The sequence below is a fragment of the Aulonocara stuartgranti genome (assembly GCF_965226115.1).
Source record: "Aulonocara stuartgranti genome assembly, chromosome: 5".
Lineage (NCBI taxonomy): Eukaryota > Metazoa > Chordata > Actinopteri > Cichliformes > Cichlidae > Aulonocara > Aulonocara stuartgranti.
In genome coordinates this window covers 18893851-18911214 of record NC_138943.1, presented here as the reverse complement: position 1 = coordinate 18911214, position 17364 = coordinate 18893851, and the positions used below count along the sequence as shown (strand labels likewise).

The following is a 17364-nucleotide window of genomic DNA, read 5'->3' as shown; positions in this document are numbered from 1 at the left end:
CGAATTAGATATGATGTCAGTGGATCAGTGTTTGGCAAAGGAGTTTGAATTATTGACAATTTAAAACATCATGTTGGATTTATCCAGCAGAGCTCATGAGTTTGTTGGACATAAGTTGAACTTAGGAGACACAGAACAGACGAGGCGTTCGTGGGAGACGGGGACTGATGTAGGTTTGCTGCAGAAGTGGACCTAATCCGGGTAAAACCGCTTCTAATTACAGTTAACGAAAGATGGGAACTGGAAACTGTTTTAGTACCAGATGAGTGTGTATTTCTTTTCTTTTTTTTTTTTTTTTAAGTTTTTAGGTGTTGAAGGCATGTATCCTCTCAATGAAATATTGTGTGGCTGGTTGTTTTTAAAGGGTTTTATTTGTGGTCAGAAATACTGTGATTTTGATGGGATAATGACTGAAATTTGTGTAGCACACTGACAGAGAGCCGTTCAGTGGTTGGTGTGGCGATTTCTTGGTGACTTCAATACCTATACTAATATTGATACAGTGATTTTGGAGCAAAGTTCAAGCTTGATTTGAAAGATTTTAAAGTTATTTGGAGAAAAATGTTACAGTAACACACCGTGCTTGGCTGTGTCAGTTGATATTTAAGCAATAAGAATGAAAAAGAGACATAAAAAACAAAGTGTAGGGAGCTAAGACTCATACAATACCAGACTGTTCCCTGTGTGTAGTTAAATAAGACCTCTAACAATAAGTAGCCATGTAAAGAATCTCACATGGTGCCATATATTCAGGAACAAACAGGTGCACTGAGAGGAGGGGAGGAGGCAGCTGTCAGGATATATTAATGACAATGGTCCCTGAAGAGGAAACATATGCCTTGCCCCAGAGGACTTGACTAAATAATTTGGTGTTAGAAAAAACAGCAACGCACCACACCCCATCTTAAAAGGTTCATATCTAAAGACACTGTACAGTTGAACTCAGCATGTGTCTGCTGACATTTTAGAATAATATTTTTCACTGCTGTGCAGGAGAAATACATCAGCATTAGCAGCATGCTCAATGAGAGGAAGGCTGTGCAGGTACGATGCAGACAGTGGTGATGTGTTTCGTTACTTTTCGCATAAAATGTCTGAAGAAGTTTAGACATGACATGATATACAAAGTTAAAAAGCTATCTGATGCTTTGCTGCTCCTTCAACCACAACTTGTGGGTTTACACTTGTGGAATAAAAAAAAAGTAAATATGTGTAATACAGAGATAACGAGAGCAGATCATCTCCATCTCACACTATCACTAGCATCCTCCTCTGTCACACCAACCATCCGCGTGGTGTCCTTCATTACATCCATGAATTTCCTCTGTTCTTTTCCTCTTCCCTTATATTCAACATCCCCCATCTAATAGATCCTCTGCAAACCCAAACCATCTCAGCCTTACCTCTCTAACTCTCTCTAAACCACTTGTTACCCTTCTGTCACTAATCACCCGTCACACTCATCTCCACCCGCTCCATCCTGCCTGGACTCTCTTCTTGACCTCTCTTGTGCGATGCCTGACCTTATGCATTTTTTTCCTTACTTTTACTGACTAGATTCCAGTCTCAAAAAACAAGGCACCAAATATAATATAATATAATATAATATAATATAATATAATATAATATAATATAATATAATATAATATAATATAATATAATATAATATAATATAATATAATATAATATATCCAATAAAAACTATGAAGACACTCAGATTTGAAGGATTTTGTTTTTATTGTGGAACGTTTAAAGACAGCAGACTCGCCAAGTCAACAACATTTAATGAGAGCATTTCAACGAAAAATCATATTTTATGATTCTCATTTGAGTCTCTCATAGAAGTTGCAGCTTATTCTTCAGCTTCCTTTCCCTGAAACAGACAGAAAAACACACACACACGATAAGTTCACTCAAACTGTGGAAGGAAGACTTTGTCCCTGTGAAGACAGAGAAAATATTCTGTCTTTAAAGAGACCTTTTTTGATAATTTCCAGTACTGTGTTTTAGTTGTTCATTATTTAAGATAATACCCATTTATCTTATACACAGTTTATTATTTGTCTGAAACATAACCATTTTAGCTCCTTTCCCCCTGCCTTTAAGCTGGCTTTCTTCTGATTGGCTGCCCCTCACATTTAGAAGATTTGATGGGTGAAGTTTACAGTGACAGCTTAGGCATACCTGCTTTCTTTGACATCATGAAGATTTTAAAGCAAAACACAATCTCTGAAACTGAGTGTTTAGAGAGTGTTTGTTTATGTACACATTTGTCTGTGTGTGTGTGTCAGAAATTAAGCAAAAATAACTTGACTAATAATTTCACCTGAGAAGTTTGAAATTTCATAATTAGGGAAAAATCAATTATGAATGCATGAATTTTACGTATTACTTACTTTTCCAATTTCACGACTCTTAGCCCTCAGCTTGTTGACCTGGGACTCAGCGATGTCAGCGCGCTCCTGAGCTTCCTCCAGCTCGTGCTGAACCTTCCTCAGCCTTGAAATGTGAGTATTGGCTTGCTCCTCCTACAATGAGATAAAACAATGGAGTTAACTGTCATAAAGACTGAAGCTACAGAGAATAAATGACTGACTCATAAACAGCAAAGTATTTAATACTGTGAAACATTTTAACTTACAGCCTCCTCAGCCTGTCTCTTGTAGGCCTTCACTTTCAGCTGCAGCTTATCCACCAGATCTTGAAGCCTGGCAATATTCTTCTTGTCCTCCTCTGTCTGCAGTTTACATAAAGTCACAGCAAATGTAATCATATGGACTTTCCCGGGATACCAGCATCAACAAAATCAAATAAAACACCTTCCTACCTGATAGGTAAGCTCTTTCACTCTTCTCTCATACTTGCGAACACCTTTGACAGCTTCAGCTCCTCGTCTTTGCTCAGATTCAACTTCAGATTCAAGCTCACGTACCTAAAATATGAACAATGTATGACAATGATGGGAGTTCAAAAATAAATACTGTGAAAAAAACAGTTGAGGTCATGCTGGTGAAAAATGGTCTTTACCCTAGCCTCCAGTTTCTGGAGCTGCTTCTTGCCACCTTTCATGGCCAGGTTCTCAGCTTCATCAAGGCGGTGCTGCAGGTCCTTCACTGTCACCTCCAGGTTCTTCTTCATCCTCTCCAAATGAGCACTGGTGTCCTGCTCCTTCTTCAGCTCTTCTGCCATCATGGCAGCCTGAAATTTCATATCATATGTATTGTTGTAACTGTCATTTGTATTGTTGTACCAACTAATATAGTTGGTAGAGTAATGCTACTGCACTATAGACATTCATCAGGGTGGCTCACATCAGTGATGGCCTTCTTGGCCTTTTCTTCAGCATTTCTGGCCTCCTGGACAGAATCTTCCACTTCACCTTGGATCTGAATGAAATCAGCCTCCAGCTTCTTCTTGGTGTTGATAAGGCTGGTGTTCTGAAAGGAAATACAGGATAATGAATCACAGATTTGGACTTTCACCCTTCAAATTATAAAAATATGAAGTTTTTGAATCGTAACTAACCTGAGAGTGCAGCAGTCCCACACGCTCGCTGGCATCAACCAGCTCCTGTTCAGCAATCTTGCGGCCTCTCTCTGTTTGCTCCAGTGCAGCTCTCAGCTCCTCGATCTCAGCCTGCATCAGGTTGTTTCTGCGCTCCACCATTGCAACCTGCTCCTTCATGTCTTCCTGGCTTCTAATGGCTTCATCAAGATGGAGCTGGGCATCCTGAAATGTGCGACATTAAGAGGTAACAGTACCCACTTTAAGCTACTTTTCAGATAATTTTAGAAAGTTCGGGCAAATCCTTCAGTGGACCCACCTTCAGCTGTCCCTGCACATTTCTCAGCTGTTTCTGGGATTCAGCTGCCTGGCGGTTGGCATGACTCAGCTGAATCTCCATCTCATTCAGGTCTCCCTCCATCTTCTTCTTGATTCTCAGGGCATCATTCCTGCTCCTGACCTCAGCATCCAGAGTAGTTTGCATGGACTCGATCACTCTCTGGCTGTTCCTCTTGATCTGTTCAATCTCCTCGTCCTTCTCTGCAACCTTCCTGTCAACTTCACTCTTGACTTGGGTCAGCTCAAGCTGAATGCGAAGGATCTTGGATTCCTCGTGCTCCAGAGTAGCCTTTGAAAAAGAGTGAACCATATTAACTACAGCACACAACGTTTCCTTTAGTATAAATATACAAACTGAATGTTTGTACAGTTTGTACTGAGTGTACAAACTGGTGAATAAAGAAGAAAAGATAGCTCAGACATAGTGCATCGAATACTTTTCAAGGATAAATCTCACACAGATATGCTTCAAATTGTTTGAGCAGAACATGCACTTCTTTTGCACAGAAGCCAAACTCAGCTCAGGAATCGTAGATTCAGTTTTACCTCGGCCTCTTCCAAAGCTGTCTGGATTTCTGACTTCTCACTTTCCACTGTCTTCTTTCCCTTCTCAAGCTCATGGATGGTTTTACCGGTCTCGCCAAGTTGTTCACTCAGGTCTGATATCTCCTCTGTTCAAGCAGATTTTCAGTACATGAGCATACTGGTCGATTTAAACATTCAAAATTCGTCTCAAGTGTATTTTATTGACAGAGTGCTTGGTGAAAACTGGATTAATGGTCTTACGTTGCAGGTTCTTGTTCTCCCTCTTCAGGGTCTCCAGGTGATCAAGAGCTTCCTCGTAGGAGTTTTTCATCTTGAACAGTTCAGTGCTGAGAGAACGAGCCTCCTTCTGAGATCCCTCCAGCTCTGCCTGGCTTTCCTCATACTTCTGTTTCCACTCTGCAAGAACCTGAAGATACAGCAAACTATTTAGTTTCTCTTTCTTTTAAACTCTCATCATATTTATATACAAACAAAAATACCGTACCTTGTCAAAGTTTCTCTGCTTCTTGTCAAGGTTAGCAGCCAGAGCATTAGCTCTCTCCACGTCGATCATCAGGTCCTCCACTTCACCCTGCAGTCTCTGTTTGGTCTTTTCCAGAGAGGCACATTTTGCATTCATAGCTTCGATGGACTCCTCAGCATCCTGGAGACGCTGGGCGAGCTTTTTCCTGTTAAGAACATTCAATTTTCAGACTTGCTGTATATTAATCATGACACGAGAAAAAATATAAGGTTGGAGACTTACTTTGCCTCCTCCAGCTCCTCAGTGCGCTGAATAGCATCAGTTTCATATTTGGTCCTCCACTGAGCCACCTCGCTGTTTGCCTTGGACATTGAACGCTGCAGCTCAGCTTTGGCCTCCTGCTCCTCCTCATACTGCTCCCTGAGGAGGTCGCAGTCATGCCGAGCTGACTGGACAGCATGAGCCAGGGCGTTCTTGGCCTATAATCCGAACAAAAACCAGATAAATATTTGACAGAAAACATTTTTTCGCCTTTTCTTCTCACACAGTTTTCAAATTCTGTTACCTTGACTTCCTCCTCTATGTGCCTCTTAAGCTCCTCAATTTGCTGAGTGTAGGCCAGTTTGCCTCTGGTCAGCTGAGACACAAGAGCTTCTTTCTCCTCGATCTGCCGTGAATATTCACCTAAGCAACGATTTTTTAGTTATTAGCAGCACTCAACAGCAACAAGAGCAGGAAATAAGCATACACTGATGCACCATAAATTTTCCGCTGTTGCAACTGAAGAAGAACGACATTAAAAACCTTAATGAACCCTAAACTTGTGAATAGCATTCCTAATGAGGTTAGAAATATCCACATCACTACATTTTTAACTTGTAAAAATGTATGTGAATTTCCATTGTTACAGATCTCGCTGCTGGTTGCATTTTGCCTCAGTACCACTATCACAACATGTTTTTCATATGAAGTGAGTTTCGTACCATTTTCAGTCTGAAGTCGTGCTTTTTGTGCACCGATATCATTCAGCTGACGAACATTTTCATCGTTCTTTGACTTGAGCTCATTTAGCTGATCTTCCAATGTCCTGCACATCTTCTCAAGGTTTGCCTGATGAAATAAATCATGAATTAGCAAATAAATAAATACATACATAGATAATAAAATTACAGTTTATTTTCCACTTTTGCAAGTTTAGCGCTCTGATTACCTTGGCTTTGGCAATACCCTCCATGTTGCTTGCAAGGTCATCAATCTCCATCTTGTACTCGCTTTTCTCTTTCTCCAGCTTCTGTTTGACTCTCTGCAGGTTATCAATCTGCTCTCCTAGCTCGGCCACGCTGTCAGCCTGCTTCTTGCGGAGAGCTGCGGCGGTGGCTTCGTGCTGCAGGGTGGCCTCTTCGAGATCACGCCGCAGCTTCTGAAACTCGGCCTCGCGCTTCTTGTTCATCTCAATCTGAGCTGCAGTTGCTCCGCCAGCTTCCTCGAGTCTCTCACTGATCTCCTCCAGCTCTCTGGAGAGATCAGACCTCTGCTTCTCCACCTTGGCCCGAGCAGCACGTTCAGCCTCAATCTCCTCCTCGAGCTCCTCAATACGAGCCTAAAACACAAAAAAGTTTAAGCTAAGTTGAACATATTTGAAGATTTTTTGCTATAGTAAATACTTCTAATTATACCTGAAGTTCCTTTATCTTCTTCTGTAACTGCAGTCCCAGAGATTGCTCATCCTCGATCTTACTCAGGAGCTGGCTAATCTCAAAGTCCTTCCTAAAGGGGAAAAAATGATAATGGCATATTACAGTTGTATTTATCAGAGAATATTTTAGTGCAGATAAATATATATGAATTATTTTTCTTACTTCTTTATTTTCTCATCAGATTGCTGCTTATCGTTCTCCAGATCCATGATGGTTTCTTGGGCCAGTTTAAGGTCACCTTCAAGCTTTCTTTTAGCCCGCTCAAGGTCCATGCGAAGCTTCTTTTCTTGCTCCAGGGAACCTTCAAGCTACCAAAGACAGAGATATTTCATGGATTTAGAAAGTGTATTAGTGGACTGTTGGTTTTCAGATGAGTTTTAAAAATACTCACATCGTCCACTTGCTGCTCCAGCTTGGTCTTGGCCTTCGTCAGACTGTTAACTTTGTCTTCCTCTGCCTGCAGGTCATCGAGGACCTGCTGATGGGCCTCTTGGAGGGCTTTCTTTTCTTTGCTCAGCTTGGCAATGGACTCATCTTGAGCAGCCAGTTCCTCTGTGAGGTTTTTGACCTAAAGAAGTTGACATGAATATAAACTTACAAATGATTTTCGCAACACTTAACAAAACAATACATTGTTAAAAGAGGGAGTATGACCTTGTTCTCAGTGGCATGTTTCTCCTTTTCCACTTTGGCCAGGGTCAGCTCCAAGTCATCAATATCCTTCTTCAGCTCAGAGCACTCGTCCTCCAGCTTCCTCTTCTTTGCAGTCAGCTCAGCGTTCATTTCCTCCTCATCCTCCAGTCTCTCAGCTGTCTCTTTGAGTTTGGCCTCAAGCTGGATTTTTGCTTTAATGAGCCCCTCACACCTTTCCTCTGCATCAGCAAGGTTTTCACCTTCCTAAAAGGCAACACAAGTTTGTTAATCAAATTAATTCTTTGATAATCAGTAGACACTGTGCATGCAAGGTAGCGACTGAACTCACAGACTGCACTTGTAACAGTAAGTCATTCTTCTCCTGCAGCAGAGAAACCATCTTTTCCTCCAGTTCTTTCTTCTTAGCCAGAGCCTTTGCTAGATCCTCTTTGGTCTTTTCAAAGGTCTCTTTCATTGCGGCCATCTCTTTCTCCGTCTCTGCACTCTTCAGCAGAGGCTTAATCTTGAAGTACAGCTTCATCCACGGCCAGGTTTTGACATTCATGAATGAACGGATGTTGTACTGGATGGAGAAAATAGCATCTCTGATAAAAGAAAAAAAGGACGAGTTATAAAATGTTTGTTTTACAAATTAAATTGCAGGTTTCACAAACGTCTGTTACAGCGTCAGCAACAGACAGCTTACCTCCTCTCCATCATCTTGACAAACTCACGCCTCATGAGGAAACCTCTGCAGAGAGCCTGAGTCATTGTGACCAGCTCAGCCAGCTTCTCGTCTCTCATCTCCTCCAGAGTTCCCAGCAGACCGGCTTTGAAGAACACCTGAAAGTTATTAATACAAATTATTTTTAATTTGTTAACTATTCTCCACATTTCAGCATTAACAGCATTTTCCAGAGAGATTTTTCTTTCTCTACCTTGGTGTGACCAAACTTGTACTGAGAGTGGTCCACGTTGATGGATCCCAGAAGTTTCTCTGAGGCCTTCTTGTTGTCAATGAACTGTCCCTCAGGAATGATGCTAGCATTCAATACCTTGTATCTAAAGTAAAGAGTTCAATCACCAAGTCAGATGCAGTGGCTTTAAGATAATAATAAAAGTAATAATAATAAAAAAAAAAAACCTTTCATTGTCAGTGAAGATGCTAGCAGTGTTACCTCTGCTTGAAGTCACCGTAGAGGATTCTGCTGGGGAACCCTTTCCTGCAGATCCTGATCCCCTCCAGCACACCGTTACACCTCAGCTGGTGGATGACCAGGAAGTTCTCCATGAGGCCTGTAATATGTCATTAAATAAACACATTTTGACAAGAGTGACAGAATGAAAATGTGAAACAGTGAAAGCACATCACAGGTTTGATTTCTTTCAGCCATGTACCTGGCGTCTTTGACTCATTGGGAATCAAGCAGCGCACAAAGTGAGGATGAGTGCTCCTCAGGTTGGTCATCAGCTTGCCCAGATTCTCCTGAAGCATTAAAACAGCATTGAGTTAACAAAATAAATGACAAGTATCTCTAGTAAGTGATTCTTCCACATCTTACCCTGAACAATGCAGACACCGTCTGGAAGGAGCCACCCTTCTTTTTGCCACCTTTCTTGCCACCACCGCCCTCAGCTGTCAGTGGGACAGTTACAGTGAAATGATTAAAGCAAGAAATGGCAATGCATTTTTAATATCTAAAAAACTGTGGAGAAATTACAATTGATACCTTCGGAACCGGCATGAGACGCATACAGGAAAGCCAACAGCTTTGTTGAAGACTTCTGGTAGAGCTGTACCACAGAGTCGTTCAGGGGGTCTTTGTTCTTCTCCAGCCAGCCATTAACATTGTAGTCAACAGTACCAGCATAGTGCACCAGGGAGAAGTGGGCCTCAGCTTTGCCTTTGGCAGGCTTTGGTTTCTGGAAGGGGGCACTTTTGCCAACATGCTGGTCATAGAGTTTGCTCTTGAAGGTCATGTCTGTTGCCTTGGGGACAATGCACTCCTCTTCAAGGATGGAGAAGATGCCCATTGGCTGCCAGGATGAAACATGAAGCAAATTATTTCAAGGCTTCAGACTGATTTCTGTTTTTATCAACACACAGTACAGAGTTCATGTGGTAAAAAAAACACAAAGTGTCTTCACCTTCTCAATAAGCTCAATGCAGGCAGCCAAGTCCATGCCAAAGTCAATGAACTCCCATTCAATGCCCTCTTTCTTGTACTCTTCTTGCTCCAGGACAAACATGTGATGGTTGAAAAACTGTTGCAGTTTTTCATTGGTGAAGTTGATGCACAGCTGTTCCAGGCTGTTGAACTGAAAAGGGAAAAAAATCCTTATTATATTAAACTCATCATTAAAATCTGTCCAAAGCAAAGCTTCTTGCAAGAAATGTTTCAATAACAAAGGTATAAAACGGTGCTATTTCCGGCTGACTTACATCAAAGATTTCGAATCCAGCAATGTCGAGCACACCGATGAAGAACTGTCTCGGCTGCTTTGTGTCCAACATCTCGTTGATTCTGACGACCATCCACAAGAACATTTTCTCATAAACGGACTTGCAGAGCGCCGAGACGGCGTTGTTGACCTGATTTTACAGATCGACAACAAAGACAAAGCATGAGAGAATGTCACACAAATAAACTGTTAAAGTGGTAAAAACGGGATGGATTAGGATATTTCACCTGCGGGACAGTCTGACCCTTAGTCACAAACTCGTTTCCAACTTTGACTCTTGGGTAGCACAGTGCCTTAAGCAAGTCAGATGAGTTCAGGCCCATAAGGTAGGCGATTTTATCCGCGACTGAGAGTAGAGAGAAAGGCAGTAGGACAATTAGCAATAGTGTTTTTAGTTTGTTTCATACTAAAAAAAAATTTTTTTAAGGTCCAACATACCCTCAGTGCCATCTGGCTCAGCCTGCTCTTCTCGCTGCTTCTGCTTGAACTTCATGTTTCCGTGTTGCATCGCAGCTCCGGTCAGTTTATACATGCTAATTTTCTCCTCTGCGGTGAAGCCCAGGATGTCAATGGCAGTCTAGGTATATTAAAATAAATAAGTCATTCACACAAAGCTCTTTCATTTAATACAGTCCTAATTGTTTTTTTTATAGTAACCTATATTTAATCATTTTCTTACATCAGTAGCGATGAATTCTTCAACGTCATTGATACTCTTGACAGTGATTTCACCCTGACTGATCATGGGATAGTCGTATGGGTTTGTGGTGATCAGGAGAGCCTCTAAAGAAAACAAAAAAATACATGTCAATATAATACGCTATACAATACAGAGAAACAACACATATATGTTATATATTGTTGTTTACAAGCTATGGAAAAACTGAGATATTTTCATTATTATTCTCTAACCGATGAGCTCAGGTTTGTGGCCTGTTGTGAGCTGATAGAAGATATGGTAGCTCCTCTCAGCAGAGAGCTGGAACGTCACGCGAGACTTCTCCAGCAGATCTGTAAAACAAATCAGGATGAGGATAAGAAAGTCCATAGGCTAACAGGACAGAGACGAAGGATGTGCTTGATCATTTGTAGCCTCACATGTTTCAATGTCAGCTGAGGCCAATTTCCCAGTTGTGCCAAAATGGATTCTGATGAATTTACCCTTTTAAAAAGAAAAGACTGGATTAGTATGATGATTTTTTTTAATTATATTTTATTTAGAAAGGCTTAATTAATAGACACTTACAAAACGGGATGAGTTGTCATTCCTCACTGTTTTGGCATTACCATAAGCCTCCAGCAGTGGATTCGCTGCAATGATTTGATCCTCAAGGGACCCCTGAAAGTTTAAAATGACACATGTTTGCATTTTGTGTATTTCTTTATTTTCATATACATAATTGAAAACACATTGCATGACTTACCTGCATTTTTCCAGGGACTTGCTCGGTTTTCTTTCCTCCAGCCACTGCGATTGTCGCAAAGTACTGGATGACACGCTTAGTGTTGACAGTCTTTCCTGCACCAGATTCTCCACTGTAGTCACAAAAACACCTCATTAGCAAGAAAACCCCCTTGCACTGGGTAATCATTTGCTGAATTCTAAAAAAGAAACTTACGTGATAAGGATGGACTGATTCTCACGGTCTGTGGAGAAACAGTAACAAAGATATTGGCCATCATTTATATTAACAGTAATGCGGTGACCCACTATTAGAGCTTAATGTGTATATGTAAGTTATTTTATCTTTACTACTACTCCACAAGGTAAGTTCAAAACTTATAAATTGTTCCTCTCTTGTTATATGAGCCTGGTATCACATGCAAAGTGCTGCGACACATGCTTCATACCTTGGAGCATGAACTGATAGGCGTTATCAGAGATGGAGAAGATGTGGGGTGGAGCCTCAATTCTCTTCTTGCCCCTGTATCCTGCCACAACCCCTGAATCATACACTGGGAGCCACTTGTAGGGGTTCACAGTGACGCAGAACAGCCCAGAGTAGGTCTGTGGAGTCAGAGAGGATCATTTATGATGCATATCTTCCTTTTGTCATGAGCACGAGTATCAGCTATGGAGTTCTGATCAACTCACGTAGATCATCCATGCTGCATAGCGCTCTTTGAGGTTATACAGCACAGTAGGCTCACTGAGGTGGGTCATCATGGCCATGTCCTCAATCTTATCGAACTTTGGAGGGTTCATGGGGAAGACTTCATCTTCTTTCACGGTGATAGTCTAACGCACAGACAAAAAAAAAATTAGTGGCACAGATATCAGTGGGCAAGTGGTCCAAACTTATTAAACAAGCAAAGACAATCAGTTTATCTATTCCCTTAGAGGTCAGAAAAACAACACGTGCACATAATTCATTTCCTGCTATTCTGTTTTATTTTAGCTGAAAATGAAGCTGTGCTGCTTGGTTATTTTTTTCTAACATGAATACAATCCTGAGGCCTTCATTCCTGAGACCACACTAGCATCAGTGCAGCTGTTGCACTCAGATATTTGAACTCACCCACTCAATCAAGTAGTCTGGCTCATGCAGCTCGGCTCTATATCATTTACACTACAATAATAATAAAAAAGGTTTTGCAGAGTCAAGGCACTCTCACCTTCCCGCACAGAGTGTCCACGGTGGCTTTGCCGCCCTCTCTCTTAACAAGTTTCCCCTTGAGGTACATTTCTTTGGGCTCAGTCACAAAGTATGCTGTTTTAGCATCAAATGGAGCGTTCTGGGCTTCAATGCGCTCTCTTTCTGGCTTGCGGAGGTACATGGCCGCCGCGCCAAAACACTCCATGTCTGCGTCTCCCATGATGACTCTTTACTGCAAGTAAGTAAAACAAGACAACAGTCATTATTTCTTCTCGCTCATGATGGCAAGACAGTACTGCACGAGGATAAAGAATCCTGAAGCTGTTGTGGATGTCAAATGAAGTGACAGCTGGACTGTGTTTAAAATACTTTGTAACAAACACTCCAATCTGTGTGTAACCCACGACTGCCTATATCTGCTCCAAAATATTAAAATATTAAGAGGTAAAAGGCACTAGGCACTGAACAAAACTAACAATTTCTCATCTTTATTCAATGATTCAAACATGTTAATAAAGTGAGAAGCCTCAACGTGAACTCTGTTAATTGATTTGTAAGCCATCTCACAAAATGCTAAACGAACAGCTGGATATTCAAGCATCAAAGTCTCATTTACAGCATATAAACAATGCTATTAATTAAAAGTGTCTTTTGATAAACATGGAAAGCAATTACCTTTTCCCCTCCCTTCAGAAAAAAAACAGCTGTTGATGGTCCTGTGAGGGTTCTGATGAAGAAAAAGAAAAGATAAATTGTTCAAATGAATAAGTGTAATTAAACTAATAAAATAAATAAAAAGGCACTCGGTCTGCAGTAAAGTCCTGGCATTAGCACAGCGGTCCTGTCTCTGGCAGTAAATGATCATGCCCTGCATTGTTCATTAAGCTGCTGGCTCTCCTCCTGCTAATAAAAGACTGTAAGTCACTCACCTTGACTGGAGGTTTGGCAGTCCTTGTGGGTGTCCAGCCTTCCTTCTTATATAGGGAGATCAGTGTTCACTCAGCAGAAATGGCCTCCTTTATTTGGTCAGGTTGTTTTGTGCTATTTCCTTGAGTATTTTTGCCTCCTCTCTGTCCCCTGTCGTCGTTCGTCACTGATCAACAGGCTCTTTCACTTTTTAGTTGTCACATATTCTGAATGACTTGTTTACAGAGGCATGTTTCAGGCAATGACAACAATTTTAATCAGGAAATAATATCAAGAGTGAATGACACATTATAGTATTTATAATTGTACTTACATATGTAAATATAATTATGTAATTATAAATATAGTAAAAGTCTAAATAAAAGTAAATATATTAACCTCACTGGTGTCATTAGATAAGTGTGGCTTTGCTTTCTATTGTCATTAATTAAAATACTACTCGGTATAATTTATATATTCAAAATAGGAATCAAAAGATCCTAAGGCACTGATGTATGTGACAGAGAGCACAGAACACCATTGTCCTGTTGTAAAGTATTTCACTGCTGCAGTAAAGATGACACACAAAGCACCGCTGTCAAACAGGAAGCCTTAAAAAGTGTATAAATAGATGAAGACACTGGCAATGCAACATTTTTGAACTTTGTCTAAATATTGTTCTGGTGATTGGTTACTGAAGTTCAGACATTGTGTTGGTCTTTACAATAATCTCTTTAATGCACCCTGGCACTGCAGAGGATCTGAGTTTAGCCGTGGAGAAGCTCTCATGTGTCCCTGGGATTCTGTTGCAGAAGCCTTGCAAGTCTTTCCTGTGACAAAGGAGCACAATTGGGCCTAACAGCTGCTAATCTAAGAACTTGTGAAAATGATGATACCTCACGATAGCAGAAACATGCACTGGGGTCTGGGGTTTTATGAAATCCCACACTTAATTAAATTTGCTCGGTAGCGAGAATGGACAACAGAAAGCAGAACAATGTTCATATTTATAGCACTTTAATTTCCTCTGTCCCAGAAATGCTGAATGTATCTGGTAAACACATGTCGAACAAATGTTGCTTTGAAGTTTGATCAATACAAATGCCAATCACGGAATACGTCATGCGCTATAATCAGAATTTACCTTCAAAACAAACCTCTGCGAGCAGTTTCATGCCTTGAAAAGTTCACTAATACTCTCTGCATGCTGGCCAGAGTATCTCATTATCCCATTATAACAAGCCAAGGGTGAATATCTTGGTGAAGGAACTCAGTTAATGTGATGAAATTACACTTTAACGCCCCACATATAGTGTTCATAAGCAGTATTTAATATTGAACAAATGGGTTATGACAGATACTGTGTACTTAGACACATATATATGATTTTAATTAACTATATAAACATTTATCAAGAAATTCAGCTACTGTTTTATGCTTGTGGACGGATAATAAATGTGAAAAGAACGTTTAGATATGCTGACAAATAAAAAGGTAATTATATCTGCTCACAACTTTATTATTGTGTGCTATGAAAGCTTTATCACATGTTTCATGTTTTTCATTATATTCTCTTATTTTGAAGAGCGGAGGACAACTTCATTCATTTGGGAAAAGATTATAATTTTACTTTATCTACTATTGATCGTTTCAATGAAGACAAAGACATGACGGCTGTATTTTTAGACTAATGAGATTAATGAGACGAATGGCACATGATCCCAAAGAATTTCAGCAATGTCTTTGGACTGAAATTTTAGGCGCTCCAGATTTGCTGGGTTGGCAATACTGCAGCAAGGCACAGGTCATAGGTGATTGGGGGGGGTGTCCTACTATTTCTGTACAAATAGCTCACTTCACTTTTATTTATTCTCCCTTCTTTCTATTTCTATGGCTTTTTTTTACATTTCTATGAGTGTTTTTTTGTGTGAGTGTATGAAACTGTTCTTTGGAAATAAATGTGATGTCAAACCACTAAAATGACAGCAGCCTGTGTCATTTGTTGTAGGTAGTAAGTGAGTAAAGTTTGATTTTCTAACACTTTTCTAGACTTAGAACAGCCACAAAGTGCTTTAAAAAAACATCACATGTTAAAGACATGGTCACACATGAATCGAGTAAAATAACACAAGAACACAAACACTGCGCCTCTCTGAAAGGTTTCAAGCCACATTTACAAGGATACCACAGAGTGACGGGTATGAAGAGAGATCGCTAAGCTGTTCTATAATTGTACAGCTAAGGTTTGAAAGTGCAATCACCCGTAGCTTTCAGCATACAGAATCACAAGAGGGCCTGGAGAATAGGGGCGGAGCGGTTCAATAATGTAGCTGCGGGGCCTTAGCCTGTAAGGCCATAAAAGGAACCAGGGAAGCCAAGGAGAAGCTTTAAAAACGGGGAGATATGTGAAGACTTCGGTATAAGCGTGAGTTAGAAGCCTTAACAGCAGCTTTTTGGTTTGGAGTCAGTTAATAAATGCTTTAGTTGGACAAGAAAACAGAGCTTTACAATAATCTAAGCAGGAGGAAATGAAAGCATAGACAGGTATCACATAGTGATGGATTAATGTCATCTTTGGGTCGAATTTAAAAATCTCAACACATTCACTTTATTTTCCGTTCCACATAAAAAACAACAATAACAGTACAATTCAAAATTAACGCTACTTTCAGCTGCTCCCTTGTCACCACCACAGCAGGTAACGTGTTTGATTGTTACACCAAATGTCCTTTTAAGACTCAATCCCAAAGGACATGCGTGTCACCAGCTGGAACTAAACCAGTAACCTTTCGCTTGCTAAGCAACGGGTAAATGTGTGGCACCACACTAGTAAGAGTGAAATTCAGTCATTAATAATTAAAACAGCAAGCATTAATTAAAGGTCAAAAACAGTTGCTGTGACATTTATACTCTCTGGACATCAGACCAGAAAGCTGTGTGTTACCTGATGAGACTTTTAACCCTCTCAGGCTCAAATTGAACTTTTTGTTGCTAATGCACAACCAAGTCCTGCAGTGGTACTTCTGAGTAAAAAAAACTCATAAAATATGTATGTGGGGTAATCAGGTTGTTAGTTTTTAACTGTTGCAAATCGGCAACGCCTGCCTCGAGAGGGTTAAGGAGGGGAAACAGTGTCAGGTTTCTACTAATTCCCTACTGACAGACCTTTAACACACTCTGAGGCGTAACTTCAACATTTCTAACCAATACGTAAGGGTCAAAGCACACTCATGAAGCTACCCAGTGCCCAATATTTTGTTTTGCAGAGGCTCAGATGTAATATTTTGTGTAGCTATGATTACTCTAGGTATGATAATCTGATGAGAGATGTGTCAGTGGGCTTGAGCTTTCTAGAGACTGACATGAAATCTCATGTTATGAGTGGAGCAACATCAAAAAGATAGAAAATATGTCTGCTGCCTGCTTTTGTTGGGGTGCTCGTTAACTCACGGGCCACAAGGCTAATGCAGCAGCCTGGTACTGAATCTACGCTGAGGTCTTCCTCATCAATAAAGGCTAAGAAGCCCCACACTCTGCCCTGACTGCTTCTTTTGTATGCTTTAATTTTAAAAACAGGGAAAACACAGTAGAACCAGACATGAATGCAATATACCAAGGGGACCAACTGGTATATATGTACAGGTTTACACGGGATCGTTTGCGGTGTGTTTGAGGACACACACACACACACACACACACACCTGGCCCATCATTTGTATTTTACACTCTCATTTTAGAGCCCCATTTCGTGTAGCATCTTCACTTCACTGACTGTTTTTCTCCATATCAGATTGCATTGCTGGAATTTTGACACTGTACTGAGTCAACGGGGGTTCGGATGCAACCCTCTCATCTCGCTTTATCCTGCGGCTGAAAGTCAACCATTCAAAGGCAGACAGCTTTGTCTTAAGGCCGAGCCACTGCTGTTGACAAGTTAACTGTCTGTGTCTGAGCGAAGGAACGTCTTTGACAGCAGTACATCACCGTTTCTAGTTCCTCTCGTGCCATCGCTACGCGCCTTTGAAGACCTTGACATTGTACTTCCTAACGTGTCACGGTGCATTTGTCTTCAGGACAATAAACTTTCCATCGTCTGATCCACGGGTAACAGGTGATTAGATTTGTGTCTCTAGGTTTCTCAGGGCAAGCACTTGTGTTGTCTCGAGGGCAAGGATTTATTTTTAAACCCTTTCTTAAAATGGTCTTGTTGTGCTGC

General features: G+C 40.7%; 1 protein-coding gene across 1 annotated transcript; it reads right to left on the bottom strand.

Moving 5' to 3' along the window:
• Positions 1-1718: 1718 nt before the first annotated feature.
• Positions 1719-12975, bottom strand: LOC309706854 (myosin heavy chain, fast skeletal muscle-like). The gene is made up of 40 exons (XM_082533779.1): positions 12918-12975; positions 12262-12474; positions 11741-11884; positions 11497-11653; positions 11265-11292; positions 11070-11181; positions 10892-10984; positions 10744-10807; positions 10558-10656; positions 10325-10428; positions 10084-10222; positions 9873-9991; positions 9626-9775; positions 9331-9501; positions 8913-9219; positions 8745-8818; positions 8581-8668; positions 8361-8478; positions 8121-8244; positions 7889-8025; positions 7532-7787; positions 7204-7446; positions 6941-7117; positions 6712-6857; positions 6529-6619; positions 6063-6452; positions 5836-5962; positions 5418-5536; positions 5135-5331; positions 4874-5057; positions 4630-4795; positions 4390-4514; positions 3824-4132; positions 3526-3729; positions 3312-3437; positions 3028-3198; positions 2828-2932; positions 2642-2737; positions 2397-2528; positions 1719-1873 (listed from the first exon to the last, which is right to left on the bottom strand). Exons 2-40 carry the CDS (start codon positions 12460-12462, stop codon positions 1853-1855), a joined length of 5814 nt encoding a protein of 1937 aa, XP_082389905.1. The 5' UTR covers positions 12463-12474; positions 12918-12975; the 3' UTR covers positions 1719-1852.
• Between the last annotated feature and the right edge of the window lie 4389 nt (positions 12976-17364).